At 51.9% G+C, this 27,097-nt stretch overlaps 12 protein-coding genes across 12 annotated transcripts; 5 read left to right on the top strand and 7 right to left on the bottom strand.

Moving 5' to 3' along the window:
* Positions 1 to 662: 662 nt before the first annotated feature.
* On the bottom strand, positions 663 to 2,545 carry COCMIDRAFT_1075 (uncharacterized protein; the record flags this gene model as incomplete). The annotated part of the gene is made up of 5 exons (XM_007684940.1): positions 663 to 683; positions 745 to 1,881; positions 1,938 to 2,273; positions 2,330 to 2,479; positions 2,531 to 2,545. 5 exons carry the CDS (start codon positions 2,543 to 2,545, stop codon positions 663 to 665), a joined length of 1,659 nt encoding a protein of 552 aa, XP_007683130.1.
* A 1,029-nt stretch (positions 2,546 to 3,574) lies between these two features.
* COCMIDRAFT_32444 (uncharacterized protein) lies at positions 3,575 to 4,612 on the bottom strand (the record flags this gene model as incomplete). The annotated part of the gene is made up of 5 exons (XM_007684986.1): positions 3,575 to 3,654; positions 3,785 to 3,848; positions 3,899 to 4,260; positions 4,331 to 4,465; positions 4,519 to 4,612. 5 exons carry the CDS (start codon positions 4,610 to 4,612, stop codon positions 3,575 to 3,577), a joined length of 735 nt encoding a protein of 244 aa, XP_007683176.1.
* Positions 4,613 to 4,979: 367 nt separating this feature from the next.
* Positions 4,980 to 5,622, top strand: COCMIDRAFT_22224 (uncharacterized protein; the record flags this gene model as incomplete). Its single annotated transcript, XM_007684957.1, has 2 exons — positions 4,980 to 5,000; positions 5,116 to 5,622. 2 exons carry the CDS (start codon positions 4,980 to 4,982, stop codon positions 5,620 to 5,622), a joined length of 528 nt encoding a protein of 175 aa, XP_007683147.1.
* A 576-nt stretch (positions 5,623 to 6,198) lies between these two features.
* Positions 6,199 to 8,226, bottom strand: COCMIDRAFT_82391 (uncharacterized protein; the record flags this gene model as incomplete). The annotated part of the gene is made up of 3 exons (XM_007685038.1): positions 6,199 to 7,922; positions 7,974 to 8,087; positions 8,142 to 8,226. 3 exons carry the CDS (start codon positions 8,224 to 8,226, stop codon positions 6,199 to 6,201), a joined length of 1,923 nt encoding a protein of 640 aa, XP_007683228.1.
* A 399-nt stretch (positions 8,227 to 8,625) lies between these two features.
* COCMIDRAFT_22222 (uncharacterized protein) lies at positions 8,626 to 10,692 on the top strand (the record flags this gene model as incomplete). Its single annotated transcript, XM_007684956.1, has 3 exons — positions 8,626 to 8,792; positions 8,927 to 9,042; positions 9,104 to 10,692. 3 exons carry the CDS (start codon positions 8,626 to 8,628, stop codon positions 10,690 to 10,692), a joined length of 1,872 nt encoding a protein of 623 aa, XP_007683146.1.
* Positions 10,693 to 11,098: 406 nt separating this feature from the next.
* Positions 11,099 to 11,634, bottom strand: COCMIDRAFT_68950 (uncharacterized protein; the record flags this gene model as incomplete). The annotated part of the gene is made up of 4 exons (XM_007685037.1): positions 11,099 to 11,138; positions 11,249 to 11,335; positions 11,488 to 11,546; positions 11,599 to 11,634. Coding segments are annotated over 4 exons (222 nt in total), but the record flags the coding sequence as incomplete, so codon positions are not given.
* A 283-nt stretch (positions 11,635 to 11,917) lies between these two features.
* On the top strand, positions 11,918 to 15,152 carry COCMIDRAFT_82370 (uncharacterized protein; the record flags this gene model as incomplete). The annotated part of the gene is made up of 2 exons (XM_007685036.1): positions 11,918 to 13,310; positions 13,360 to 15,152. The coding sequence occupies 2 exons, from the start codon at positions 11,918 to 11,920 to the stop codon at positions 15,150 to 15,152; spliced, it is 3,186 nt and encodes a 1,061-aa protein (XP_007683226.1).
* A 2,312-nt stretch (positions 15,153 to 17,464) lies between these two features.
* On the bottom strand, positions 17,465 to 18,199 carry COCMIDRAFT_82290 (uncharacterized protein; the record flags this gene model as incomplete). The annotated part of the gene is made up of 1 exon (XM_007685035.1): positions 17,465 to 18,199. One exon carries the CDS (start codon positions 18,197 to 18,199, stop codon positions 17,465 to 17,467), a length of 735 nt encoding a protein of 244 aa, XP_007683225.1.
* A 1,012-nt stretch (positions 18,200 to 19,211) lies between these two features.
* Positions 19,212 to 20,890, bottom strand: COCMIDRAFT_1067 (uncharacterized protein; the record flags this gene model as incomplete). Its single annotated transcript, XM_007684939.1, has 8 exons — positions 19,212 to 19,459; positions 19,526 to 19,571; positions 19,619 to 20,364; positions 20,432 to 20,579; positions 20,635 to 20,649; positions 20,700 to 20,720; positions 20,777 to 20,787; positions 20,866 to 20,890. The coding sequence occupies 8 exons, from the start codon at positions 20,888 to 20,890 to the stop codon at positions 19,212 to 19,214; spliced, it is 1,260 nt and encodes a 419-aa protein (XP_007683129.1).
* A 451-nt stretch (positions 20,891 to 21,341) lies between these two features.
* On the top strand, positions 21,342 to 23,422 carry COCMIDRAFT_22218 (uncharacterized protein; the record flags this gene model as incomplete). Its single annotated transcript, XM_007684955.1, has 3 exons — positions 21,342 to 21,634; positions 21,688 to 22,121; positions 22,173 to 23,422. 3 exons carry the CDS (start codon positions 21,342 to 21,344, stop codon positions 23,420 to 23,422), a joined length of 1,977 nt encoding a protein of 658 aa, XP_007683145.1.
* Positions 23,423 to 23,915: 493 nt separating this feature from the next.
* Positions 23,916 to 25,330, top strand: COCMIDRAFT_82472 (uncharacterized protein; the record flags this gene model as incomplete). Its single annotated transcript, XM_007685034.1, has 3 exons — positions 23,916 to 24,054; positions 24,112 to 25,086; positions 25,179 to 25,330. 3 exons carry the CDS (start codon positions 23,916 to 23,918, stop codon positions 25,328 to 25,330), a joined length of 1,266 nt encoding a protein of 421 aa, XP_007683224.1.
* Positions 25,331 to 25,385: 55 nt separating this feature from the next.
* On the bottom strand, positions 25,386 to 26,603 carry COCMIDRAFT_82460 (uncharacterized protein; the record flags this gene model as incomplete). The annotated part of the gene is made up of 1 exon (XM_007685033.1): positions 25,386 to 26,603. One exon carries the CDS (start codon positions 26,601 to 26,603, stop codon positions 25,386 to 25,388), a length of 1,218 nt encoding a protein of 405 aa, XP_007683223.1.
* Positions 26,604 to 27,097: the final 494 nt, after the last annotated feature.

Raw genomic sequence — 27,097 nt, 5'->3', positions numbered from 1 at the left:
TTTCGGCCGTTTTCTGGCCTACCAAACCCCCGGTTGTCGGGTTTTTTCCTTCTTATGAAGGGATATGCATGCCTTGGTGTTGTTGGTTTCGTAAGCGCTGGTGGCGCTTTCCCTTTCCCACCCCTCACCCCCTTCCTTCTTTCTCACGTGCGGATGTGTAAGCTGTCGTGTTCTGGACGAGTATCGGAGAAAAGGTGAGGGTGCTTGGCTGGCTGGGACATGTGCCGAAGTGGTGGTAAATGTGCATAGTTGAGGTAAAAAAAAAAGCATGTGAATATGGAACTTGAGCATATGCAGCACAAAAACATTTGTATAGACATTGATCAAAACCATCATCCCTCGATTGGCAACTACGCAAACAAACAAAAATCACAGACAGTTCTCTAACTTTTTTTCAGAGTAAAATTGTCTGCCTGTGTGTATGCGGGTAAATTCGGATCAACAGTCCGGCTGTGAAAGAAAAAGTGACAGTGTACAAAAAGTTGAGGTCTCTGTATCTAAACCAGAAAACAGGACCCGGCATTAAGGCCCGCTAGAATTACAGCAACAAGAGAAACCTGGCCATCCTCAAGATGACAACAATCAGACCCTATCAAGAAGGCATACAAGAATGATAAAGGGAAATGTGTCGTAAACATGCGTGATGCTGGGGTATCTTTAGTCTATACTTCTCTAACCCAAACCTAGCAATGCAGTTAGTACATGGTCATTCAATTCGAGAGTGAGTATTTGGCAGTGACTTACCTCCATCTTCGCAACATCGGAGCCTTCCTTCTTAGCAATGCTCTTCGCCGCCTGGATAGCCATATCCAGGTCATCTTGATCAGCCATGGTAATCATGTCACCATCGTCCTTGAACTCGAGCTTGAACTTGTTCCGGACACCAAACTTCTCACGAATCTGTTGCCAGAATTCGGTGATGAGCTGATCTGAGCTGATGAAGACGTAGCGTGTGTCGGTAGAGTGAACCTTGACTCTGACCTTACTACCTGCACCGCGGTTGCTGCCACCGGATCTGGTGGACCTCGCCGGCGATCGTCTCCTTGATTTGGTGCGGGGCATCATTTCAAACTCGGCATCGTCAAGATCACTGCCATCGTAGTCGTCTTCCTCCTCCTCTTCAATGTACGCTGGTCTTCTGGTCGACTTTGTACGGGAGTATTGGCCGCGGCTTGAACGCGATGGTGGATAACCATCATCCTCGTAGTAGTCATCGATGATGTCTTCGTCAGAGCCACGGCGGCGCTGCTGCCTGCTATACTCACGATCGCGTGTGTCACGATCACGAGGGTCACGATCGCGGGTCTCTCGCTCCCGCGTATCGCGCTGTCCCCGCTCACGTGTAGACTCTGAGCGAGCTGGCGGCGGTCGCTCCGATGCAGAGCGCTGTGTTGGCTGGCGGCGGGGCGGCTCTTGGCTGCTTGGCTGGTCGAAAGCAGCTCGTCCAAGATTCAAAGGCTGGGGCTTGGGCCCACCACCTCGTACAGACTGTGCGCGGCTCATGGGGGCGTTGGGATCAGCTGCAGGTCGTGCTCCAGCAGATCTCCTTTCACCAGATCGCCTATCTGCCTCTGGTGGTGGTGTGGGTGGGAATACATTACGGTTCATCGGGGGTTCCGACTGCTGGCGTGCTCGGCTTTGGAGCTCTGGCTTGACAAGGTTGGTTGCTGCATAGGAGATCTTGTCTTCGGTTCTGTCGTCCTTTGCAGCCTGGCCTCCCTTCTTCATCTCAGCACCGGTAAAGCCGGTAAATGCGTTGGATCGGTCTGATGCGGCAACAAGGCGGGCCTTTCCAAGATAGTCCTTTGTCTTCAAGTTCTTGACCTTTGCCTCGTTGGGGCGGTAGACGATGCCAACGGGAATCGAGAAGACGGTGTAGCCCTAGAGGGGCATTGTTAGTTCGTAGCACATTGATGCCAATGCAGAGCCACACATACCTCGGCTTCCTCTCGAATGGCCTCGTCAATGACATCGTGGTCTGGAACCACCTTCTCCTTGGCAGCAAAGGAAAGATCCTGCAGACCGGCTTCCCTCTGTTGGAGGTAGATGTAGCAGAGACCACGGTTGAACAAGACCTCGCAAGAGTAGAGCTTGAACTTTAGGCCCAGCTGTTCGTAGTCGATGTTGTTGTTTCCACGCAGGTACAAGAGAGTGTCGTTGAAGTTGGCGAGGGCCTCTTCAAAGTCACCCATGAGGAAGTTGGACACACCCTGCTGGAAGTATGCGACTGCGAGATACTGGTCCAGACGCACAGCGCGCTGGTAGCATTCGACCTGGGGAGCTTGTCAGTATGCCCCTCATGGCATCCGCAGCGAAGCGCGCAACTTACCGCCTTCTCGTGCTCGCCGAGGGTAGCATGGATTACGCCGCAATTAAACAAAATCTTGGATGTGTCGGAGATCTGCTCAAAGACCTTCAGTGCCACGTCGAATTCGTTGTTGTCGTAGCTGGCGAGGGCTGCCACCCAGGTTTCGATTTCCTGGCCTTTCTATCAGCAATTGCAGGTGGTGAGGGCTGCTGTTGAGCGTACCTGTTTCAGAGACATGACGAGTGGTTTTCACTTGTTTACCCGGCAGTATGGTGTCGTCAAGCCTCAGCTTACTCTTGCTCTCCCGCTCTCTTCTCTTATCAGCCCACTCTGCGAGGGTCGTATCTTCTTTCTCTCTTTCACACAAACACACACACACACAAACACAGACGGGAGGGTTAAAAGCCTTGGGGGAGGGTCAGGTGCGGGAGGATTAGGGTTGTAGCCGCCGGGGCTATTTGGGTGGCGCGGTGCTGACTATTATTGCTCCGAGAGGGAATGTGCGGTGGTGGTAAGGTATTAGCAGGTCGAGACGGCCTGGATGCAGCTCGGAGCGGAGCGGTTCGCGGTGAAATAAACGATTGTAGCGGTGCAAACGATTAGAGCACAGTTGGAGGGCCGGAAGAGAGGGAAGAAGGTTTCGATGGCGACACGCAGAAGAGACAGGGGACGGTGGGCATATGGCGGGCGGTTGTGCTACGAGGGCTATAGGTGGGGAGAGCAAATCTGAGGACCATCGTGTTTGAGGCACAAGGCTTGGCTGGCACCTCGTCCGTCGAGGTGATTGGACCCCTGCAGCATCGACAGCGCTTCGAGCTGGCCATCCAAGACGCCGCAAGCCGGCCAAGTCAGCCCGCCCGCCCACCGTGGCACCACCGCCTGCTCGTTTGGCCTGTCTTCGCCTCTGCTCGCTCTCGTCCACCCGCTCTGTGCGTGAAGCGTGCTGGTGTCGGAGCTGCTCAGCGCTCGCCTCGCAGCAGCCCCCTTGGACCAGGGCGTAGAAGTGGCGTTTGAGGTCTGTTACACGGCCACGGTCCGACTGAGACAGCCACGTGACAGAAGCCCTTCCCAGCCAGTCATCCCATCGCCTGGCCCTCTCAGGCATGAACGCATAACAACACCAATCCTCCTCGACTCAACCATCCCGCACCCGCAGTTTCGGCCTCGCCATCCAGGCACGCGTGTTATCTTAGCAGCACACCCTCGCGGCACTTGGACGGCACTTTGATTGCTTGGTCTATCTTGGTATTACTTATCTCGTCTTCATCAGAGCATACCGCGATCGCGCTGCTCCTCGCGCTCCTGCCATACCGTCTTGCCCGAACATGAACACACTGTCTTGTCGTCTGCAGTCACATAAAAGTTAGCCATCGTATGTGTGTGTGTGTGCGTGTGCGTGTATGTGTGCGTGTCCATGTGGGACCTGGGGTTGCTCCATGTCCCAGAACACGTGGGGACATATGGCAAAGCACTTACTATCCCATACACCCGCACTGCGTGCAATGACCCCAACAAGGGTGTCCGCATCGTTCTTGTCAAACTATCGTGAGGTTAGATTAGATCAAGGCCCAGCTCCATGGTGACGCATACCTTGCCATCCTGCTCTCTCGCAACCACAATGCTGCGTCCAATCACTTCCCAGATGTGGATAGGCTTGTCGAGAAACACCCATCCTACTCCACCCTTTCCAACCTGAACGGTTCCAAAGATGCCTCGACAAGGCTTGGTCGCCTTTTGTGACTGACCAAGTTCCCAAATTCCACCAGTCGATTCAGGTCCCTCGGAAATGTTTCCCGACTCACGTACTGTAGCATGATAGGTTCCAGGTGACAACCCTCTTATACTCAAGTCCACAATGGTCATACCAGGAGAAACTTCCACCATGCGCACCAGGCCGCGAACCTTGTTCTCCACCTGTGGCGCATGTGATTCTAGAATGCATACCGCTGCACCTGCGTGGCATGGTTAGCATCCCATCTTATGAGTATACGCGCGTGTGCCAAGTCAACGACACGAACGTACTGTCTGATTTGCCTGACCCCCGAAGGACAGCATCACGCCCAGTAGCTTGAATCGCCTCTACAATGGCCGACGGCGCTGCTGTGCCCTCGATAGACACTAATTGCTCCTCGAGGTTGGCAGTCACTTTGTTGATACCTGCACCTTGTCAGAAGCCGAAAATGACGTGCATTGGTAGTCGGCGCTCGTACCACTCAACTGGTGTAGGGAACCCTCGATGTCGTTGATGCACGACTGACAGGTCATGGGCACTGCGAATATCGTTTCAAAGGGTGTTACCGCCATGGCGAAAAGATTGCAATCGGTATAATAATGCCAAAAGGCTCGACTGTGGAACAAGAGGAAATGGTCAAAGTTGTAAAAACATGCCACTTCGCCCTTGTACTTATTACTCGGCTTTGAAATCCACACCCGAATCCCCCGCCAGACATGGATGCTGCGCTGGGGTGGGCAGATCTTATCAATCATGTGACTGCGTTCTGGAAATTGTGAGCATTGCGGCTTGGCATCAACCTTCACTGTGCAGCGAGCACCACTGCGACCACGAGACTGCACCCGCCCAACCGCCTTCTGGACAGTCCTAGGGCGACTGTTGACTTGTTGTACTACAGCAGACAGTCGGTTTCCCTGGCCATTGGCCTCATACCACACAATGTCGCAAGTCATAGGCAAGGTACACATCCCCCATCGGACCTCCGCATGCCCATATCCAGGTCCTTCAGGCAGTTTCCCTCTAACACAAACAATATAAACCCCCTCGATACACCCCAGCTAACCCAATCCCCCAGACGCGCCTCGCTTATGCCCGCTCCTGGCACCACCTCGACATCGGCAGCGACCCACGCGCCCTCGGCCGCGTCGCCTCCTCCATAGCCCTCACCCTCATGGGCAAGCACAAACCCATCTTCGACCCCTCCACCGACTGCGGCGACTACGTCGTCGCCACAAACTGCGCCCAGCTGCACACAACCGGCAAAAAGCGCTTCCAGAAACTCTACCGCACACACAACACCCGGCCCGGCTCACTAAAAGAACTTTCCATGGATAAGCTCATGGCGAAATGGGGCGGTGGAGAGGTGCTGAGGAAGGCTGTGAGCGGCATGTTGCCGAAGAATCGGCTGCGGAAGGAGAGACTGGCGCGGTTGAAGACTTTTGAGGGGAGGGCGCATCCGTACGGGGAGAATTTGATCAAGGTGGGGAATGGAGGCGGGCAGAGTATAGTGGAGCATCAGCATGTTAAAAGGGCGTTTGCAAGGGCGAGGGAGACACAGGGTGACGCGGCCCTGGCTTCATGACAGTGTGGAGCTGGGCTTGTGGAGATGAAGCAACTGAGAGTGTAGACTTGTAATAAAAAAAACTTGTATGCATGAGTATGGTATGTATGGGTTGGCTGCATTTTTGGATTCCAGTACGCATGAAAATGAACAGGAACAGGAACGCGCGTCTGACACCCTATTTTTGATCATGGGACAAGACAGAATGGGAAGAAATGGGATATACGCGGTGTTCAATTATTACAAGTGAATCATTAACGCATGGCTAAGCCACCCAACACGATCCATTTCTTTTGATGAGCTTCTCTATTACCGGCATTATACGCGTGTCTCTCCGCCCGTCATCTAGCCGTGAAGATATGTGCGAGAAGATAAAAAAGATGCGTGAATTCCTTTGCCTAAAAAAGAGTAAAACCCGCTATGCAAAAGCCCTGCCCGCCCGTGTAAGAGACGCAAACGCCGTGAATGCCATTCTGAAACTCCTGATTCCATGGGAGAAGACAAAGAAATTTGACAAGAGAACAGCGAGGAAAGAAGAAACCAGAGGCCCGAGGGCCCAATTCAGACGTATAAGCTGGCGAACAAAAGCGAATCGCTTTACTCCTTTTTACTAGCAAGGACGCTGTATTGCCCACCGCAGCCCGCCCAGGTAAGCTTCGTCTCGCGAACAGCAGTATTGTCAATCATGGTTGGCACCTCAATGTCGTCATCAGTGCCCTGGCCGGTCTGATAGTTGGCCGAGAAGCCCCATGAGTAGGCCTTGCCGTCCTTGTCAATGACGATGCTGTGATCAGGACCGCATGCACCAGTGACAACGTTCTTGAGGTTGGGAAGAGGCGTGGGCTGGACAACAATCTTGGCCTTGCCATTGTTCTTCAACACCTTATCCTCATCTGTCTCAGCATCGAGCTCAGACTGAGGCAGACCGGTCTGCGCGCCGTCGCAGCGACCCCACACAAGCACCTGCCCATCCTTGGTGATGGCAAGGTTGTGGTGAGCACCTGCAGCCAGTGACTCCACCGACTTTCCTTCCAGGCTGTGTATGATCTTGGGCTGAAGAACGCTGGCATCCTCTGCACCAGCGTTATCGGTATAGCCCGTTTCACAATAATTATTCGCACCCCAGGCCCAAATGTGACCATCTTCTGCTATTGCGAGACCGTGGTAGTCACCAGATGCAATGGACGCTATTCTCTGACTGTGCTTCTTGATCGAAGTATCGTGAAAGCCGATCCTGTTGGGTTGCAGAGCTTGGTGCAAATTGCGCTCAGTCACGCGGCGACCGAGCTGATTCTGCTGACCGTTGCCCCAAGCATACACGTGTCGGTCCTTGTCCAGTACGTAGACATGATTAGTACCGCAAACAATCTGTGTAACCTTCTTGACGGTATCCAGGTAGACAGGACGCGGCGCAGTGTGGTTGCCACGCTCGAAACCAAGAATACCTTCGTTTTTGCGGAAAGTGCCCCATCCGTAAACAGCTCCCTCAGTTGTCAGCGCAAAGGAGCAGCTGTCGCCAGCAGCAACGTCGACGAAGGTTGTATCTTCGGGGAAAAACTCTGCTGGAACAGGCTTCGGTGTGGCCTCCTCGTCATTCAGACCACCAGTCTCGTCTTCTGAATCGGAGTCAGAATCGTCTGCGCCGACGTCGCGCATCTTGACGTTGGCGTTGGATGTGTCACGCCCAAGCGCACCGTTGTCGTTTACGCCCCATGTCAGGATCTTGTTGTCCTTTGTCAGCGCAACAACGTGCATACCGCCAGTAGCGATCCTAACGACGTTCATGTTCGTCAGGGCTTCATTGTAGCGTGGTCGCTTGACATCAATGGCCTTTTTCGTGGCCCCGAATCCAAGTTCACCAGAACCACCCTCACCGAATACGAAAACCTTGAGCGGCTCAGTGTAGCGGATGGCGTTGATTTCGGTCTTCTTTCCCTTTGCGCGTCTTGGGCCCTTGGGGTTCGGGATAAGGGCGGGGTTGATCTTGGCCTTGGGCTCAGCTTGTGGCGTTGGGGCCTTGGACTCGACCTTGGAGGCAGCTTCGGGTGTGGGCTCTGGCGACGCTTCAGGCTCGCCCTCGGGTGCGGTCTCTGGAGCAGCCTCGGGAGCAGGCTTAGGAGCAGGCTTAGGAGCGGCCTTTGGCGCGGCCTTTGGCGCAACCTTCGCACCGTTGACCTTGGCCTTCTTTACAGCAGGCGCGGGAGCCTCTTCCGCTTCCTGCTCGCTCTCCTCATCTTTCTTGCGCTTAGTTGTCTTCTTAGTTGCGACCTTGGGCTCAGCCGTAGGAGTCTCCGTCTTCTTCGCGCGACCGCGTGCAGCAGCTGCAGAATTCTTAGCAAGTGATGACTTTGATTCGGACGCGTCATTCTTACGCTTTTGAGCTGGTGCTTCGACTGCTTCGGTCTTTTCATCAACAGATTTTGTCTCCTCAGCTACACCATTGGTAGCGGGCGCGTCGTCACTCTTCTTTGTAACTTTTCGTGGGGCTGCGCGTTGGTTCAGTCGGAGCTTCGTTACTCGCGATGGGTGGTGTGACGTACCAGTGCCATTGGCTTTGACTTCCTTGACGGACTTCTTCTCAGCAGGCTTTGCGCTCGTAGCGCGAGATGCGGCTGTCCTTGCCATTATGCGCGACAAAGAAAACTTGATGCGCGTAAAAAAGGTTGTGTTGGAAACTGTGGTGGAAGAGGTTGGTGTTGTCAAGCACGGAAAAATGTTGAACTATTTAGTAGAGTTGGCGCTAGACTTCACATGGATCCACCGACGTGCAGCCACGGCCCGCCAGCTATTCACCGCGCATCTCACCGCCTGATTGGCTGTCCGGCATTCATTGATCGCGTTCACCCTCGAGGCGCGCAGCATCTCGCATTGTTCTGCTTCCATCACCACTGCATCCCCTTCTGGTCGTCTCGTGCGTCCGGTTGCTTACGTCATATCCCTACACCGCTGGTACCTAGATGGTCGTCTAGGTGCAAGCGTATTCATTACAGGGGTAAATATTACAACATCCTCACCTCCTTCATCATGTTTCACCAGTTCATTGTTCTTGTTGCTGTTCTGAAAGGGGCGCTTTGCGTCCAGCCGGAAGCGCCACCGCCGAAAGCGGCTCCCCTGCGTGACCTGCCATGGGCCCAACTCAACTTCTTGCACACCACCGACATTCACGGCTGGTGGGGAGGCCATTTGCAAGAGTACGTGACATTTTCCTGAAACTCCTTAGTGAGGTTATACTTGGCTCGTCAAGAAACAAACACTCCATCATATTGCGAGTTCTCGTTTACTTCGTGATGATTCATGGTACAACATGATTTCTAACGTGCATCAGAGCATCCTACTCATCAGACTGGGGCGACTATGTCTCCTTTGCTAAACACCTGCGCGAAAAAGCAGATGCGGATGGATCCGATCTATTGCTCGTCGATACCGGAGACCGAGTAGAGGGTAAATTTAAATGAACTCAATACTTGTGACAAACACTGACCTCGCCTCTTTACCATTCTAGGCAATGCAATCTACGACTCTTCGAAACCTCGGGGAAAGTTCACCTATGAGATTGCCAAGGAGCAAAGCATCGACCTTATTTGCTCCGGCAACCATGAGCTTTACAAAGCTAATACCGCTGAAGGGGAGTTTTTCCACACTGTTCCCGACTTCAAGGGCAATTACATAGCTTCGAACCTCGATATTTACAATCCAAAGACCGGAAAATTGGAGCCTCTTGCTCAACGATTCAAGAAATTCACCACCAAGAATCAAGGTATCCGCATCCTGGCCTTTGGGTTTTTGTTTGATTTTACAGGCAATGCGAACAACAGCGTCGTGCAAAGAGTTGAAGACACTGTGAAAGAAGAATGGTTTACGGAGGCTCTCAAAGATCAAGACGTCGATCTTATCCTCGTATTTGGTCATGTTGACATCCGCTCCACAGAGTATGCGCTGCTGTTCTCTACTATCCGTTCTTTGCACTGGGACACCCCAATCCAGTTCTTCGGAGGACATACCCATATCCGTGACTACAAAATCTTCGACAGTAAGTCGGTAGCTCTCGAGAGCGGTCGGTACATGGAAACTATCGGATTCATGTCTATCGCTGGACTCAGCACCGGAGGGACAAAAGACGCAGCACCTGTGCCTCAAAGCTCAGCGCTCACCTTTTCTCGTCGCTATATTGACAACAACCTATTCTCCATGCACCACCATAGCGGTAAAGACGATCAGACTTTCCCGACCGAGCACGGCAAGAAAGTATCAGAAGCCATTGGCGATGCCAGAGAATCTCTCGGCCTTGGCAAGGTATACGGTTGCACACCACAGGATCTATGGATCAGTCGTAGGCCATACCCCCACAACGAAAGCATCTTTACCTGGATCGAGGAACAACTCCTACCCCAATCAATCGAGAAATCCGACCGTATCCGCAATGGAGGCAAAGCACTGGTTCTCACAAACACGGGCGCCATTCGCTTCGACATCTTCAAGGGGCCCTTCACCAAAGATACCAAATTCCTCGTCTCGCCGTTTACCAGCGCAATCCGATACATCAAAGACGTACCATACAAAGCAGCAAGCCAAGTACTAAAACTCCTCAACAACGAGGGGCCGATCCTGTTGGAAATGATGGAAAGCAGAGCATTCCTCCAGCCTCCAGAAGCCTTCGCAGCAAAGTCTAGGCCGCACATGCTTCAGGTACTCGAGACTGCTTATGCGAAACCCGGACACGGCCAAACACCTCTTAGCAGCACTAGCGAAGACGAACCAAAGCCCTTCCCAGGTTACACGACAAAAGATGACGCCGGTACAGATGGTGATGACACAATTCACGAGCCGATTGCCTTTTACAATGTACCGAACTGTATCCAATCAGCCGTTGGATTCGATCCTGCAAGCAGCAAAGATCAGGAGCCTGAGACTGTGGATCTCATGTATAACCAGTTCATTGAGAAGTGGGTTTTGTTGGCGCTGGAATATCTGGGTGGGAAGCATAGTGTGGATGATACGCTAGAATATGATGATGGGAAGAGCTTTACAGATATCATGACTGAATGGGTGGAGGAGTATTGGGGCAAGGATGGAGGGAAATGTGATGAGTGATGAATGGCGATTTAGGAAGTGATTCAGATAGTTTTATACGCAGCGAATCTTGTGATTATCGCTACACTCCCTGCCCAGCGTGTGCTTTGCCTTTTCCGCAATGTCTCTAGAGAAATTGTATGATTGAATGAAGGCGCACGAAACTGTTTGTACAGATTTTTCTCGAGAGACTGAGTATTTCATGACGCCACTACGGTGTAGGAGTGCAGAATTACGTTAAGCGTGTAACAGGCTCAACACAATCCTCACGTCCATCTCATGGTTCATATCCCGCAAGTTTCGAGCTGTGCTTTCGAAAAGTCTTTCAGCATAAACCAATATCTTTCGCCTTAGAAACGCCGTGCCATGTAAATGCATGCCTGTCCCAAACTCCAAATAGTTCGTTTAAATCGTCTGTCGACTATCGGCGGGCTGCGCGGGCTTGTTCTCGTTCGCTGGCGTTGTACCTGTGAACGTTGTTAGCCTCCATTCGGGACGTAACCAAGACCATTGACTCTCGGAATCGCGGCGATTAATCTCCCGAGCCAGGTAGTCGCGCTCAGGACGAGGTACGTACTTGAGGAGCTTCTCGATCAGATCGACGTGGGTGAGAATCATGCGGCGGCAGCAGTAGCGCTGAAGACCGACACTATCGAGTGCTTCGCTAGAAAAATATGCATGTTAGCAAATGTATATATCAAGGGCCTCAGGGTTCGCGTCTGTGGACTTGGGGGTAAAAAGCACTGCCCTGCCCCAAAGTATATGGATAGGGTATAGGAGGATGGTAAGAAAGTCGAGAGAAGTGGGTGCGCTTACGCTTCCTCCATGCCATCACTGAGAAGTGCCATATATTTCTCCCACAGGTCGCCAGTGACCTAACATCGGATCAGTGCATGCGCGCATGAGCTTGAATGGTGGTCATAGTACCTTGCCACAAGAAAAGCAACGGATCGGGACAATCATTTTCAAGTTTCGAGTATTTCACGAGCAGAGTGAAGTATCGCGATCGCAGTATTGCAGTTGTGGGATAACGTAAAAACGTAGTAAACTTGTGGTGGGTGGTGCGCAGCGTTCGCGATGCCGTCTCAAAGAAAGTTGCGGGCGGCGCGCTAAGAACGCGGGCGGTGAAAAGCTCGGGCCAGCTCCATCAAAAAAGATTCTCAAGATACATCTAGTGCACGACCATTACGACAATCGTCACCCATTGTGAATTTTTACGCCAAGCTTACTCTGAGGAGCAGCTGCCATGGCGGATGCAACTCCCCAACTAAAAAGGAAGAGAGAAGAAGCTGCGGCGCAGAAAAAGGCCAAGAAGCAGAGGAAAGAAGAGGCCGCGGCGGCCCTCAAGGACGGTCGCAATGGCGAACCCACAATCTCTGCGACTGATTCGACCCCCAAATCTACTAAGACGACTACCCCGAAGAAGCAATCGAAATCGGCGACGCAGATAAATGGTGTAGACAAAGATGCGACCAACGGTACTCCCACAAGTGCGCAGAAAGCCAAGAAGCCGCAAGCACAGCACAACGGATCGATAGACGATGATGAGGCACAAGCTGCCAGCGCAACAGTCAACGGAATCGCTACTGAAGTGGCGCAAGCTGAGAAAGAGAAACCAAATGGAGTAGCCAATGTGGTGGACAAGGCAGCACGAAAGAAGGCAAAGAAGGAGAGAAGAGAGAAGAACAAAGCAGAGCGCAACGACCTTGGCACGACCGAAACATTGGAACTAGTCAAGAAGAAGAAGAACAAAAAGTTGGGAACTTGGGTTGTATCCCCTGCTCAAGGAGGATGGTATTTGCCTGCGGACCCAGTGTTCTCTAAAGATGAGAAATACCTAATCGTTGCGAATCTCAAGTCGCTGTGTGTCTATGCCACGGATACATCTTTACTTGTCAGCGAGCTCTTGGACAACGAAACTGGATCACTCACGGCATATGCTCTTTCCGCTGTAGCGCCACACCTAATCTATGCCGCCTACTCGTCTGGAGAAATCATGTTGTGGGACTGGGTAACGGGTAAAAAGATAGAGCAATGGGACATTGGCACTACGGTCCAGAATATGGCTGTTATCACACAGCCTGAGTCTGATCAAGATCTCGTGTACTGCCATGAAGCCGAAGATGGGCATAGCCTTACTCTCCGCTCTCTTCGCATCAAAAGCCAGAGTTCCGCCGGCGAATCCAAGTCGGACCTTAAACAGATACTCAACACGAGTTCTGCAATCCGCGGTATCCAGGTTCTCCTGCAAGGCAAATACGTCATTGTTGCAACTGTCGATTCGCTCATTGTCGGGAAGCGCGTCAAGATCACCAAAACAGCGCTTCACGAATTTGAGTACGTCTGGCGCGAGCTGAAGTTCTCAAAGCACATCAGGACCTTCAATGTCTACCATCGCGAGAAGCAGGAAGCTAGCAACGGAAAGAAAGGCGCACAAGATCAAAGGGATATCCTTGACATTGCTGTTGGTGAGGAGACTGGCCTCATCCTCTTGTTCGAGGATATCTTGGCCTCCTTTGCTGCGATTGAAAGCAGTCAGAAGGGCAAAAAAGAGAGAACAGATACTGCTGAAAGTCTCAGGCCTAAGCGCTTACACTGGCACAGGGATGCGGTGGGATCCGTCAAGTGGTCATTAGATGGTGAGTGTGCTCATATTTTAGGGATATGTACGATTACTGATATGATAAGGCAATTACATTGTTTCTGGTGGTGACGAGACTGTCCTTACGATCTGGCAGCTTGCTACGGGACTACCGCAACACCTACCTCACTTGTCGGCAGCTATTGAAAACATCGTAGTCTCTCCCACGGGTTCTGCGTATGCTCTGACACTTGCTAACAACTCGGTCATTGTTCTGTCTACAACCGAGCTCGAGGCGCGCACCAACATTGTTGGCATCCAGTCACGAAGAATCGATACTGAGCAAATGCCAAAAGAGACCAGGTCTGGCAACAAGTACCTTGGAATCTTCGAAGCAGTACCTATGACTGTAGACCCCACAAACCCCAACGAAGTATCACTTGCAGTGCCTTCGTCTCAGCCCCGTCAAAAGAAGGGAGGCCTGAAACCCGAGCCATACCTACAGACGTTTGATCTTGCGAACCAGCGTGCCAAGAGCCGACAGGCATTGACACGCAACAATGCAACAGAGCCTAATGTTGCTCCTGACGGCGGCCGGATCGAAGAGCCCAACGTTACACACATTCAAATCAGCCACGACGGAGAATGGCTTGCGACAGTTGATGAATGGCTTCCACCAAAATCGGATACTCGTTACCTCAATGAAGGTATTCCCGAGTTCAATGAGCAGGAACGCCTGAACCGTCGAGAGGTATATCTGAAGATCTGGCGACGCGACAACAGCAGTGGACAATGGAAGTTGGAGACTCGAATCGACGCACCACACTTCTTCGAGGACAGATGTGGCAATGGCCGTGTTTATGATCTTGTCGCCGACCCTACTGGTGCTGGCTTTGCGACTGTCGGCGAGGATCATGTTGTAAGGACCTGGAAGCCGAAAACGCGGTTACGCGATGGTGTTATCGTTCGCGGGGCTCAGCAAGAAGGTCTGATTACCTGGTCGCTTGATCACGCAGTTGAAATCAGTGACAAGCTTGATATTACCGAAGGATCACAGCAGTCTTTGCCTCCTCGCACCTCGCGGTTAGCCTATTCCGCAGACGGATCGGTTCTTGCTATGTCTGTTTCTTGGGATTTCGAAGAGGATGCGGGAGTAACGCATTTGATTGACACCAGCAGCGGATCAATTCGACGATCGTTGACAGAGATCGATGTGACTGCCTTGTCCGGTCTTGGATTCGTCGGACAGTACTTGGTAGTAGTCGCAGATGTCATTACCGTCTGGGATATGGTCGCCGACCAGCTTGTATACAGCGTCTCCATCGAGACCCCTGGCCTTGACCGCCTGGAGCGCGTGCCACTGGTTCGACTTGCTACGAATGAGACGGATGCTACGTTTGCTGTAGCACTACCTCGACTGGAAAAGAGCGAGTTACATGGCTCCAAGATCAAAAAGGCGTCATCTAAGGTCTTGATCTACAGCCCGGAGCATCACAAAGCACTGTGGAGGGAGACCCTGTCGCCTATGAACCTAGCTCTTGCATCTCGAAGAAGCGAGAGTGGCTACATTGTCCTCGACTCACGCTCTTGCCTCAAGACGATCAGCCCAAGTGCTGGTCCTCTGCAACTCCTCACCCCACCACCTGAAGAGCAGCTCGAGGCGCACCGTATCACCCATCCAGATGAGGTTGACATGGAAGATGATGAGTCTGAGCGACCTCTCGCCAACCTTTTGGTGTCGGAAGATCTCACTCAGGACATTGGTCAAGACGAACATGTGTTTAACATGCAGGACCTACAAAATGTGCTGCATGATGGCTCCGTGCCCCCGCCTCCACAGGGCCTTTTCAGTAATATTCTGGCGTTGATTGGTGGCAAGACACAAAAAGTATCGGCATAGGCGCTGTGCATATCTGGCGATTATGTATCTCGTTTGCACTCTTTATTCTCCTGTAGGATACAATGCCATTGACGTGTTTGTATGCTTAGAATACTTGTGGATATCTTTGGTGTTGTGAAACTGCAGTGCCTTGATGGTTTTTTTGGAGCATGGTATTGGGATACATCTTTCAACACAAGTCCTTATCGAAGCAAGAGGGTTATTCCAATAATGCTATTCTTGCCGCGTATACTTGTTGTTCTGCATACTCATTCCTTTGCATCACAATTCCCTCCAAACCCAAGTTGTGCTCCCCCCCTTCCCCCTTTGCATACCCACGCAAGGCCGCCAACTCCTCGGTACCAAAACAATTGCGGGGTCATGCTCAGCGCCCCCCTCCCGCGCCCCACCGCATCAGCCATGCTATCTCCCGTGTTGTCAGCATTTTTTTTCATTCCGTCCAGCTCTTTCCATCCTAACTGCTGGAGTAATATTTATGTTACATCCGAAATTTGCCATCAACAGAACACGCCCGCTTGGCTTAGTGGTACAGCGTCGCACTCGTATCATACTATATGAAATGCGAAGATCCGCGGTTCGATTCCGCGAGTGGGCATCTTCTTGATTGTATTCCGTCGTTTTTTGCACTTGGTGCTGTGTTCTTTTTTACTATGCTCAAGTTTGATTGATTTTTGGTGAATTTTCTTTTTCTTTTCTTTCGAAGTTTGAATCAAGATGTACTATGTACATACGGTTGTCATTGCCGAATTGGGGCTAGCGTAGGAAGAATTAACCTTTGATTTATGTTCAGGCATGGTTATGAGAGAGAGATATGCTTCTGGAGGAAAGTTGTTTTGTTCAATTTCTTGATTAATTTTTATTTATTTATTTTTCTAAAAAAATCCATGTGTTACTCGACAAGGACGAGGTTTGATTGATTCCAGGAGTGAATGGTATAAGTAAGTATTCATTTGTATTGCGAAATCCCGACTTGAGTCCATCATCAACCAAATACTCTCTACCTAGATATCTAAAAGAAGAAGAGGAAGAAAAACCGCGATAACGCGTTTCAAAGTAACAAGACGGCAATACCCGTTATCTCATCTACCAGGTTCATGAGTTGCCAAGTCTGAGTTTATACAGCGGTGTGTGTGTGAGAGAGAGAGAGGGAGAGAAAAGGACTAATTAGCGCTTTTAGTCCGTGCCCACGCGAATACACTCCACGCCGCAGAACGCAGCGAGTAAACAACAAAACCCTATTCAGTCAAATTTGGGCCGGATAAGGTTTTTCTGCTGATCGCTGCGGGGGGGTGCGAAGGGAAAGATGGGGAGGGAGAATCAGGGGAAAAAAGAAAGAAAGAAATTAAGTAATGGGAAGAGGGAAGGAGGGGAGAACTAGAGGTTTGCTTACTATCGGATATTGTGGACGGAAGTGATCGAGTAAGGTTCGGATAAATTGGAAAGGGAGGAAAAAAAAGGAATGATTAGGGTGCTGGGCTGCTAGCGGACCGTTTGCGGGTGCGGGAGGGAGTAGTGGGTGGAGGGGTAGAAAAAGCAATAATTCCTTTTTTGGAAACTTTGTTTCTGGTGGAGCTGATCTGGGTTGATTATTTGAAAAAGGAAAAGGAAAGGAAGTGATACGATGATAGCCGAGATGAATGGTTCTCCATCTGGACAATCATACTGGAGCAGACTAAGTGAGGTTTGTATTTCCGAAGCAAGAAGAAAAAGAGATGGATAAAAAAATAAAGCCAAGCGGGGTCGGCGTGGAGAATAGTATTGGTATGGAATAAAGTAACTTTGTTCCTCCCAGTCGTCAATAAAGGTATATTCCTTCTTCATCTTCATCGCCCTCTTTCCCTTCAGCCTCTCGGGCCCAAACAAAGTTTGCTTCGCTCTGCGTGCCTTTTCTCTCTCTCTCTCCACATTACCATACTGGTTCTTCGACTGGGGGGTATCGTTTGGTTGTAAAATGCATTGTATGCGTAGTATCGGCACACAATGTAAATGGGGGTAATAATGGTTAAAAAAAGGAGAATAGACAAGAGCAAGGAGACTGATGGCACAAGTTTTTCCTGAATCAAAGAAGAAACAAAAAAACTTCCAAACCTGCGGCTTCTGGTGTCATGAAAGGAAAAAAAGGGTGTATATGTGATAAACAAAAAAACAGAGGAAAAAAGTAAAGGACGTTAGGAAGAAGTGTGAGATGCCGTTAGAAGATGCTGTCATGAACATGAATGTCCTCCTCCTCCTCGTCCCCTTTGGTGTGTTGCATATCTCGTACCACCAGTGGTGTATGTGAGTATGCGTTGTTATTAATAGGATTCTTGTTTTTATAGCTCCCATCGTGTCGACTTTGATTTGTTGTCGGAGTTGGAGTTGCTGTGCTTGGACTGGACAGGTTCTTCGTGCTTCCCAATGTCCTTGAATAGATCGTCGGCGCTCAGACTTAGGGCGTCTTCATTGAGGCCAAAAGAGCTCAGACCAGGCAGAGCCGGGGCTGGAGGGCCCTTTTGTTCGGGAGCTCGGACAGGCTGGGGCTGCGAGACAGTGCGAGCGTTTGCGTAGGTGAGCGAGTCGACGTGGCCCTCTGGGACGGGGCCGGCGATGAAAGTTTTCCTCTTGCCGAACCAGCTGCCACTCTTCCTCCTGTTCAGACTGGGCGCCTGGCTAGTGATGGTCGCGGGAGAGCCCGGCCGGTCAGACTTGAGGCTGTCGGAAGAGGAGAGGGTGCGGATGCCGAGAAACTTGCGCACAGACGTAGGACGTTTGCTCGAGGGACTCGTGGGGGACATGGTGCTTGCTCCATCGCTGGTGCGGCTCTCTCGCGGGTATGAATCGAAAGCCGAGTTGTCTGACGGCTTTTCTGGAGGAGGCGACTCTCTCTGGGGCGGCGAGGCGGGCGACTTGGGGGTGGGATGGGAGGAGAGCGGACCCTTGCCGGGTGTGGGAGGGCGAGGCGACTCGGGAGGACTGTCGAGCGGCGCGGGTATCGAGGTGCCCTCTGTGAGGGAAAAGTTGATGGGCGTCAGCGTCAATGGCTTGTACTGGAACTTTGTCGACGACATGGCAGGCAGAGGCAGGCGCGTGAACCGGGCGGGAGTGGTGTTGGGGTGAGGTTGGAAGGCAGAGAGAGTCTGCTAGGGCGGCAGTGGAGATGCTGTGGTTGGCGTGGCAGCGGCGGGTGAATAGCAACAAGTACTATGAGCAAGAGGCCGCAGGTGGGTGGAAGCTTCAGGAGGTGCGTCGGGCTGATGAAGCGGAGGAACGTGACGGGGGTCTCCACGGCCGGGGCTCGAGAAGTGGGTAGCAGGGACCGGGGGCGTTGGCATAAGGTGCACACGACGGAATACGCAAGACGCAAGACACGCACGCACGCAACCGAGCGAGCGAGCGAGCGAATGCGGCAAAGCAAGGCAAGGCGAGGCGCGGCGCGGCGCGGCGAGGCGAGGCGAAGGGTAGTGGGCGATGGCTTGCTTGTGTGGACAAGGCGCCCATGCGTGTGCGCGGCCGGCCCAAGTGCGCAATTCTCAACGGCGACGACATGGAAACACAGCCGGTTGAGTGTGTGTACATAGCATTCTAAGATGGGCGGTTGCTGTCCACAGACTACGTACATGTACATGGATGGGCACATGCATAAAAAACCCGCGCCGGCAGAGGATATGCAGCCCAAGCCTGCGTACCTGGCATGCCGTGGCTGCCCGGCCCCATCCCACCAGCCACTCAGCGCCGCCCTCGCCCACACCCGTCCACGCATCACGACGTCGACATCCATACAACCATCCATACTCATACTACACGGCTGCGTCTCCAACCCCAGCCCATGTCTGGTAATACGCTGGTTTGTTGACAGTCGCCCGTCCAACCCAAGTACAGCACCGTCTTCCGCCGACATGTCCATTTCTTCGCCCTACCCCTGATTGGCCGGCTCCCGGCATGCTGATGTAATCGCCCTGCCGTCCCTTCCACGCCTTCTTCGGTGTTTCCGTATCCATACATGCACACATCCATACATACATATGTACTACATACATACATACTACACACACACACACACAACTCGCTCATACCCCCCCTTCACCGCGTCTTGCGCTGGTGAATCTCGTCCAGCTCCGCAATCTCATCCAGCAGCTGGCACGTTTCCAGCGGGTTGGCAATCCATGCTGTAGTGCACGCCAACCGCGCCTTGAAATCATTCGCTCCCGCACTAAGAAACTGGTCGCCCACATGCAGTGTCTTGCTGCCTGCAATTCCCCCAAAGATACGCTGGCACGCCAGCACTCCCCATGATTTGTCCCCAATGTCAACAAACACGTCGTTTCCGCCTGCTTTCGTGTCAGTACACATATATCTTGACCTCATATTGCCCAGGGTCGCGCCTTGCAACTCACCATTGAACGCGCAAAACGGCAGCCGTTGGCCAACCTCAGAAATTTCCTACTAGTGTCAGCACAGCCCACGGTCCCCGTCCCCGACGCACATACCAAAATCTTTTGAATAATCAACACTGTCTCTTCTAGCGTCTCACGGCAAAACTTGTATCCAGGCTTGGGCACAATGCCCACTGCCCTCTCCTTGCGCACTACATTGGCCTCCATCCGGAAGTTCCGAATCGTGTCCCTTAGCGAGGCCTCTGCCAAGTCCAGGAGGTCCTTGATGTCCGTCTCGTGCCACAGCAGCATCTCTTCCAGCAGCCACTCTGCTCGCGGTACCAGCCGCAGCAGCACTGGGCTGTTTTCGTCAAACTTGAAACAAAAGTTGCTCTCGCCTCCCATGATGAGCAGGTTCTGCCGAGCCTCTCGAGGCAGATCAGAGGCCTGGATAGCATCGAGCAGGCCGTGAAGTCTTTCGTAGTATGGCTTTGCCTCGGTGTATCCAGCAGCCGTGACAATGCCAATCTTAGATCCACGCCGCATCAGTCCCAGTATCTTTGGGATAATTGGATTGTCGGGCTCAAGATTCTTTCCGTCGTCATAAAGCGTCACATCTCCGTCGAAAGTCACGAGTTCTAATGGGCCATTGCGGACCAGACTCATTACCTGAGCTGTATTGAGAACCAGACGAACGTCATTGAAAGAAGGGGGCACAAAACGCCGGTGGCTAATGAAACGCCGCTGGTCCTGCCATATGAATGCATCATGCAGTGCTAGTGGTGTGAAAAAGTTTGCTACGGACGGTACCAGCAGCTTCAGCTTTGACCGGTCTGGCTTTCCATCTTTCTGGTGTTGAACTGTACCGAGTCAATACAGGCCAGTCTGGCTTATGCTTGAGGCAATCTCTGTGCTTCAATTACTCACTGTGATCGTTGATTATCTCTTCTACATCGCGCATAATCTCGGCATACCGCCGCTGGGCAATGTTGGCCTGCTGTTCGACCGATTCGCCATTGGGTTCAAACACGGCTGTAGGATGCGAGTGCAACACAAAAGGAACAGCCAACAGACCCTGTAAAGCTATGAGAAACTTGCCAATATGACTTTACAGGCACAATGGGTGTTACCTTGATCCATTCAATCTGTTACCACGGTTAGCCAAAGCAGGGAACAGAAAGTAAGTGATTCTCACAAGCTGATCTCTTCGATGAGTCTTCAGACGTATTAGCGGTGTACAGCTGAATGTTCAATTCATCACGTTACACACACCTTGAGAGCATCTACAAGACAGAGAGCATCGTGTCAGCATACTGGTTGCTTGCACAAGTAGCCATAGGGCAAAAAGCGTCAGCACTTACATTCTACACGATATCTTGTCGTCATTTTGGCAGCAATTCAGTCAGTGAGAGGGGAGGAAAGGAGAGGAAGATGGGAGAAGAAGCAATAAGGTATGAGCTGTCCGTATGGTTGAGGCTGTATGTCCAAGCTTATCGGAGTCCGCCGCTAGTGGCTGGAGAGGGAAGGGACCATGCACAGGTGACCTGTGGTATCCCCGCACAAAGTAACTACTACATGCACTACAACAAGAGGTTGTTCGATGTATGACCGCTATCACTGGTTTGACCATCAGTCGCCTCTCTGCACCAAACAATGGACGCAGCGCCAGGAACCTGTGGCTCCATGTGCAACGCAAGCCGACAATCGATAAGCGGGGGATCTACCAGCGGCCGCTACTGAGAGCTCCGACCTTTATGCAAGGGCCCACCGCGCCGGAACAAACCACTGCAACTCACCTTCTACAATCCCCTCTGCCGCTGCTAGTCTTGCCGTCGCCATGGATTCACTGAACAATGTCACGCTGCGGCCATGGCCAGCTACCGAAAAAGAAGAGCTGACTCAGGAAGACCTATTGATCAAGATTGAGCAGCTCGCAAGCGAACGGGGCCATTTGCGCAACATCACCGAACAGTCGCTGCAGCAAGACATTGACGCGGGAAAACACGTGCCCGACGATGCCGACGACACAACCAAGCAGGAGGACAAGGACAAGGATACGGATGCGCCCTCCCGCCAAGAGCAAGCAGAAAAGGTGTTCAAAGCAGGCCAGGAAATGTACAGCCACTTGGAGTACGTATCACCCACATATCCACGCCGACGACGCGACGTTTGACAAGAAACAGGTGGGCCAAGTTTGCTGCTACCAATGCGCTCGACCTCGTCTCCCTCGTCCTGTCGCAAGACCCGAATAAGCGCAGCCTCAACTTCTTCAGCCCAACCTTTCGCGAGCAGGGTCTGAATCAGGGCATCCCTCTCGGGTCGTTTGGAATGAGTCGGGAGAATCATGAACACCGCATCCGCAAGCCCGAAGAGCAGCAAAGGTTGCAGGATGTCGAGGCAAGACAAGAGGTTGTGGCACAAGGCGCACGTATGGACGCGCTCGACTCGTCAGTAGATGAAATCCTCAAGGCAGCAAAACACTTGGAGAAGGAAATACGACGAGAAACAAAGTACTGGCACCAGATTGTGTCCGTCTCAGACAAGGGCTGGCCTATTCAGCGTCTGCGCCAAAACGTACGTCACGCGCCTTTTGCAGTGCGCTATGGACTTCCAGAAGGTAGGACCAGCCCATTGAACGGAGACATACCAGAGCTGACAGAACATTTAGCGAGTGATCACTTTAAAGCCCGTGGTTTCGCCCCTCTGCAAATGGACAAGGATGGCAGCATTATTCTGGATCCGGCTCTTGCCCTAAAACCAAAGATACTCCGCGTCCGAATCAGCGTCGATGGAAAGATCACTGGAACATCTCAAATTTCAATTGACACCGAGCTCGCCAATCAGTCACTGGAGAAGTCCATTCAATTGGCACGAGATTCATTGTTCGAAGAAGAGCTATATTACGAGATGAGCTTGGAGACGCGACAGTTGTTGGCATACGGGGTCGAATTCCGAGACTCTGTCATTTATGTCGATGCGCCTCAAACGGGCAGCCTGTCGCAAAACCGCAAGCTGCTTATCGATTGCGTACCCCGAGACGATCCTATACCGAGCAGCCAATCTCGCGAGTACGACTGGCTGGCTAAGAATATTGCCGAATCACTCCGCCTTTTGCTGGCTCACGAGCATAGCATGCGTCTCTATCGGAGATCACAGCTCCCGCCTCCATTAACAGGAAAACCACGTGAAAAACAACCACCGCCATTGCTCCGTACACTCCTTGCAGTCCTTTATCACATTGAGGGCGTGGATTCGCTTCACGCCTATCTTGGATCCGTCGCGAAGACTCTCCATAGCGCTGGTCTGGACGTAACTTTGGAAACGACACGTGAGAATTCTTGGGCAACTCTTGTCGGAAGCTTAGAAGCATCATCCAGGAAAGGCATATCAGCTACTGATCAGCTCTTTGAGATTTTCATGAAGCCGTTTGGCGGAACTGCTACTTTGACCCTCCCTACTTCAAGCGGCGCACAGTCGGAGACCCTAAGTATCATTACACGCACCATCATTGGCCAACCCACGTTCGGCACCGAACACCGTCTAAGTCTTCCGTCTACGCTAAGCTCCGATCTTGGATTGTTCCAGCAGCAGAAGTTTGCTACTGTCGAGGAACTCAAGTCGTATTTGGACTGGATCCTTTCGCTCCACGTTGCTCATCGATTACTCAAGAATGACTACCCTTCACGCGCGCAGACCAGAAGTCAAGATGCGCGACTCTCGATTCGGACAAAGGACGCGAAGAAAGGTGTTGCATCATCAAAGGATATCAAAGTTGATTTCAATGACGGAAAGCTCAAGATTGCAAAGTTTGCTGCAGATACACCAGAGGAATCTGAGGATTCGGAACAATCGCGCACCTGGGTTGGGACAGATGGTAGCACCTCTTTAAAAGAGGTTGTCAAGAGTTGGGTTGGATGAAAGCCTTGACCAAACGACAGCTACAAGCAAAGTTTCAGCGTCCCTCCAACTGCTGCGTTGTCCAAGACTACATTCCATCCGACTTAAAAACAAGGATAGTCATGGTCGATTGTAATATTATACAAATCCCTACGACATCAAAAACACGAACCTTCTTGCTTTTGGTCCAAGAACAGGTACCCCAGTCTAGCTCCGTCCGCACCGTACCGCCAATGTCACATTGCATCACAAAAGCGGGGTGAACTGTTGTGAAGTCTAAACCGTAATTAGGTAGCTACTCTTGGATATAACCTCAAATGCAGAGCTAGATCGACCGTCACCCTTGTTTTTTTTTCAAGTGCGTGACACGTACATGACGTGGAGATTATTGTACTGCCTAGTCGTGTCATCTGAGGTCATTTTCGTAATTTACGCGTGCTCGATGTAGAGATGTATAAGTTGACGATGGCAGACACGATACAACCATGTATCTATACAGACTATTCGACTCAAGATGTTGGCGAGTTCAATTGTAGCGACATTGAGCACCTTGCTCCCTGTACTGTCGAGCGCACAGCGAATCCGCTCTGATCCTGGCGTCGCAGGCCCACCACTCGAAATCGTGCACCTCTACAATGATCAATGGCCAACTGGTACTTTTGCCCGATAGCCTACTCATCAAACTGATCTCAAACTTGACATTCCTCTAGGCATCACCGTCTCCAAAACTGGCCGTAAATTCTCAAACTACCCTTCCGGTCTGGACCCTAACAACACCAACACGGGCAGCAACAACAAGCACGCCGTAGCTGAAATCCTAGCCAATGGAACTGAAATCCCCTATCCAAGCGTAGAAATCAACAACCCACCCGAAGGAGCAATCAACTACACCGTCACCCCGCCCGTCGGCACAAACTACCCCAACCACCTCATCGGCGTCCAAAGCGTAGTCCTCGACGCCCAAGACCGCCTCTGGATTCTCGACACCGGCCGCGCCCTCACCCCAGACGGGACCCTCGTCCCCGCCTCCCCCGGCGGCCCCAAACTTATCGCCGTCGACATCTCCAGCAACAGCATCCTCCAAACCATCATCTTCCCCCCCACCGTCGCATACCCGACTTCCTACCTCAACGACGTCCGCTTCGACCTGCGCCCCAGTCTAAGCGGTAGCACCGGAAAGGGCGTAGCGTACATTACCGATTCCTCCAGCGAAGGCCGCAACGGCATCGTCGTCGTGGACCTCGGATCTGGAGACTCGTGGCGCAGGCTTGACGGCATCGCAGAGGTGCGTGCCGAGCGCGGTTTCGTCCCGTTCATCTGGGGCCAACCTATATACTACATACCCGGCCCGGGGCTTCCTCTTACCACCGTGCCCCTCGGCAGCGACGGCATCGCCTTGTCCGCGTCAGGCGAGGATTTATATTTCGGGCCTGTGGGCGGCAGGTCGCTGTATAGTATCGCTACGGAGCGTCTGCGGGATAGGGGCGATAGCAGTGCCGAGTTGAGGGCGCAGGCGGCGGTGCAGAGAAAAGGGGAGAGGGGCGTGAGTGATGGGTTTGAGACGGATACGAATGGGTTTGTTTATGTGGGGAATATGGAGCAGAATGAGGTTGGGTTTTATAATCCACAGAATGCGTCCGTGACGGGGTTTGTGAGGGATCCGAGGATTAGTTGGGTGGATACTAGTGAGTTTCTTTTCCCTTTTTTTTCCCATTCTTTCCTATTCTCTTATTTTTTTCCCTCTCTTCTGGGTGCGTTGATGCTAACATGGATACAGTGTCTGTTGGAAGCGATGGGTATCTCTACTTTACAGATAACCAACTTGCGTTTAGCTCGTCGTTTTACCCAGGAACAGATCGCAGGGAAAGACCGTTTGTCCTGTATAGAGCACCGCTACCGAATAATGGGTCAAGAGTATTCTTGCAGTAGAGAAAGCTGGGCAGAAGATAACAAACTTAATTTCTATATACAAAGGCTATACAGTCTATGTCTTACCAAAGACGAAAATTCCTTTGCCACTTCTGTATCCCTCAAGTGTATCTTTGACCTTGGCGATGAGTTCCTCTCCCTTGGTCTCCCACTCCCACTTGATCTCGTCAACAGGCATGTCTTTGAACTCGCCCTTTCGCGTCATGTCCAACACATCAGCAACAGTCTTCTGCTTCTCCTCTGGATGCTTCTCTGCCCACCTGCTGACCCAGAATCCATGGAAGTGAATGTCTTTGAAGATGAGCATCGATGCAGGGATAGTCAGTGGCTGCTTGGACATGGCACCATAGGTGACAAAGTGTGCGGATGAAGAAAGGAGCTTGGCCATTGCTGTCGCTGCCTTGCCATTTACACAGTTGAGCGCCAGACGGATGGGTGCGCGACCCCCGTTTGTCCATTCTTTGGCCTGATCCTTGATGCTTTGCGATTGCAATTCTGCATCTGTAATGACAATGTCTGCGCCGAGGTCTTGCAGTTCCTTCTTCATGGCGTCCTCCTTGCTCTTGTCGTCGCGGCTACGAATTACGTTAATGCTCTTGTAGCCCCACTTCTTGCCTAGCTGGATGGCTGCGCGACCAACGCCAGAGTTTGCCCCGTTCTGTATGAACCAGTCGCCTTCCGAGAGGGTGGTGAAGTCGCGGAGCATCCGGTAGGCCGTGCATGGATTGATAGATACAGTGCCGGCCTGGATTGCTGTGATTCCTTCGCGCATCTGCTCGTCGAGCTTTACTACGTCGTTGGTTGTGGCGCTTGCGTGTGTGCGCCATGTTCCGAAGCCAGGTCCTTTCATGAATACCCAGTCGCCTTTCTTAAAGCCTTCCTTCTTTACGCCTTCACCCAGCGCAATGATCTCAGCTACTCCCTCATTTCCGGCAACAGCAATTGGTTTCGGGGTGCTTAGGTCGGTTGTAAACCTGGGCTTCGACGGGTAGACACCTTGGATCTGGTTGATATCGGCGGGGTTTATGGGCGATGCGAGAAATCGTAGGGTCATGAGATTGCTATGAGGCGGCGAGATGGAGTGGCTGTGAAGAGACAGCACGGCAGGAGGCTCTCCATACTCGGAGAAGGTGAGGGCTTTTGCTTGTTCATAGCCATAGGCGGAGATGCAGCGACGCTGTGGGAGCCGCGATACAGTTGGCGCAAGATTTTGCGCGCGGCGGATGCCCGACTGCGCTGCCCGCGGACACTGGTTAATTAGCCTAGAGGCCATTGTTGGTATCAATTGGGTAGAGAAAGGTTCCTCAGAGCCTAAAGCTCACGGGTGGCGCTCACGCAAACTGCTACGGGACTACGGAGCTATGACGTTAGCTTAAGCCGGGGTTTGGTGGAGCGATGAAGCTTCGCGGTGGATTATTCCACCCCTGATCAACCCACATGTGTATGTTCTTGCTTGTAATTTCTGAGACTTTTGCATAATCCACGGAGTACATCTGCATCACCAAATATCATAATTCTTCAAATGCCGCACTTTGATCTCGGTGCTTCTATGCTTACCCACTCGGTATCAATAAACCCGGGCGAATACAAGCGTCTACCGCGTAAAAGATGATCATACTCCATTATAGACTAGCTACGACTTACTTAATCTACACATCTATTCCCTAGGCAATTGCATATGTGGCAGTGCAGTTTCACATGAAAGACAGTATAGCCAAGGTGGCGTTTCGTGAATGTTCGCGCTCGCGCTCGTGCTCGTAGTATGCC

Source organism: Bipolaris oryzae (assembly GCF_000523455.1).
Source record: "Bipolaris oryzae ATCC 44560 unplaced genomic scaffold scaffold_6, whole genome shotgun sequence".
Classification (NCBI taxonomy): Eukaryota; Fungi; Ascomycota; class Dothideomycetes; order Pleosporales; family Pleosporaceae; genus Bipolaris; species Bipolaris oryzae.
Note: the sequence above shows the minus strand (reverse complement) of the source record. Positions and strands in the feature narration are given on the sequence as shown.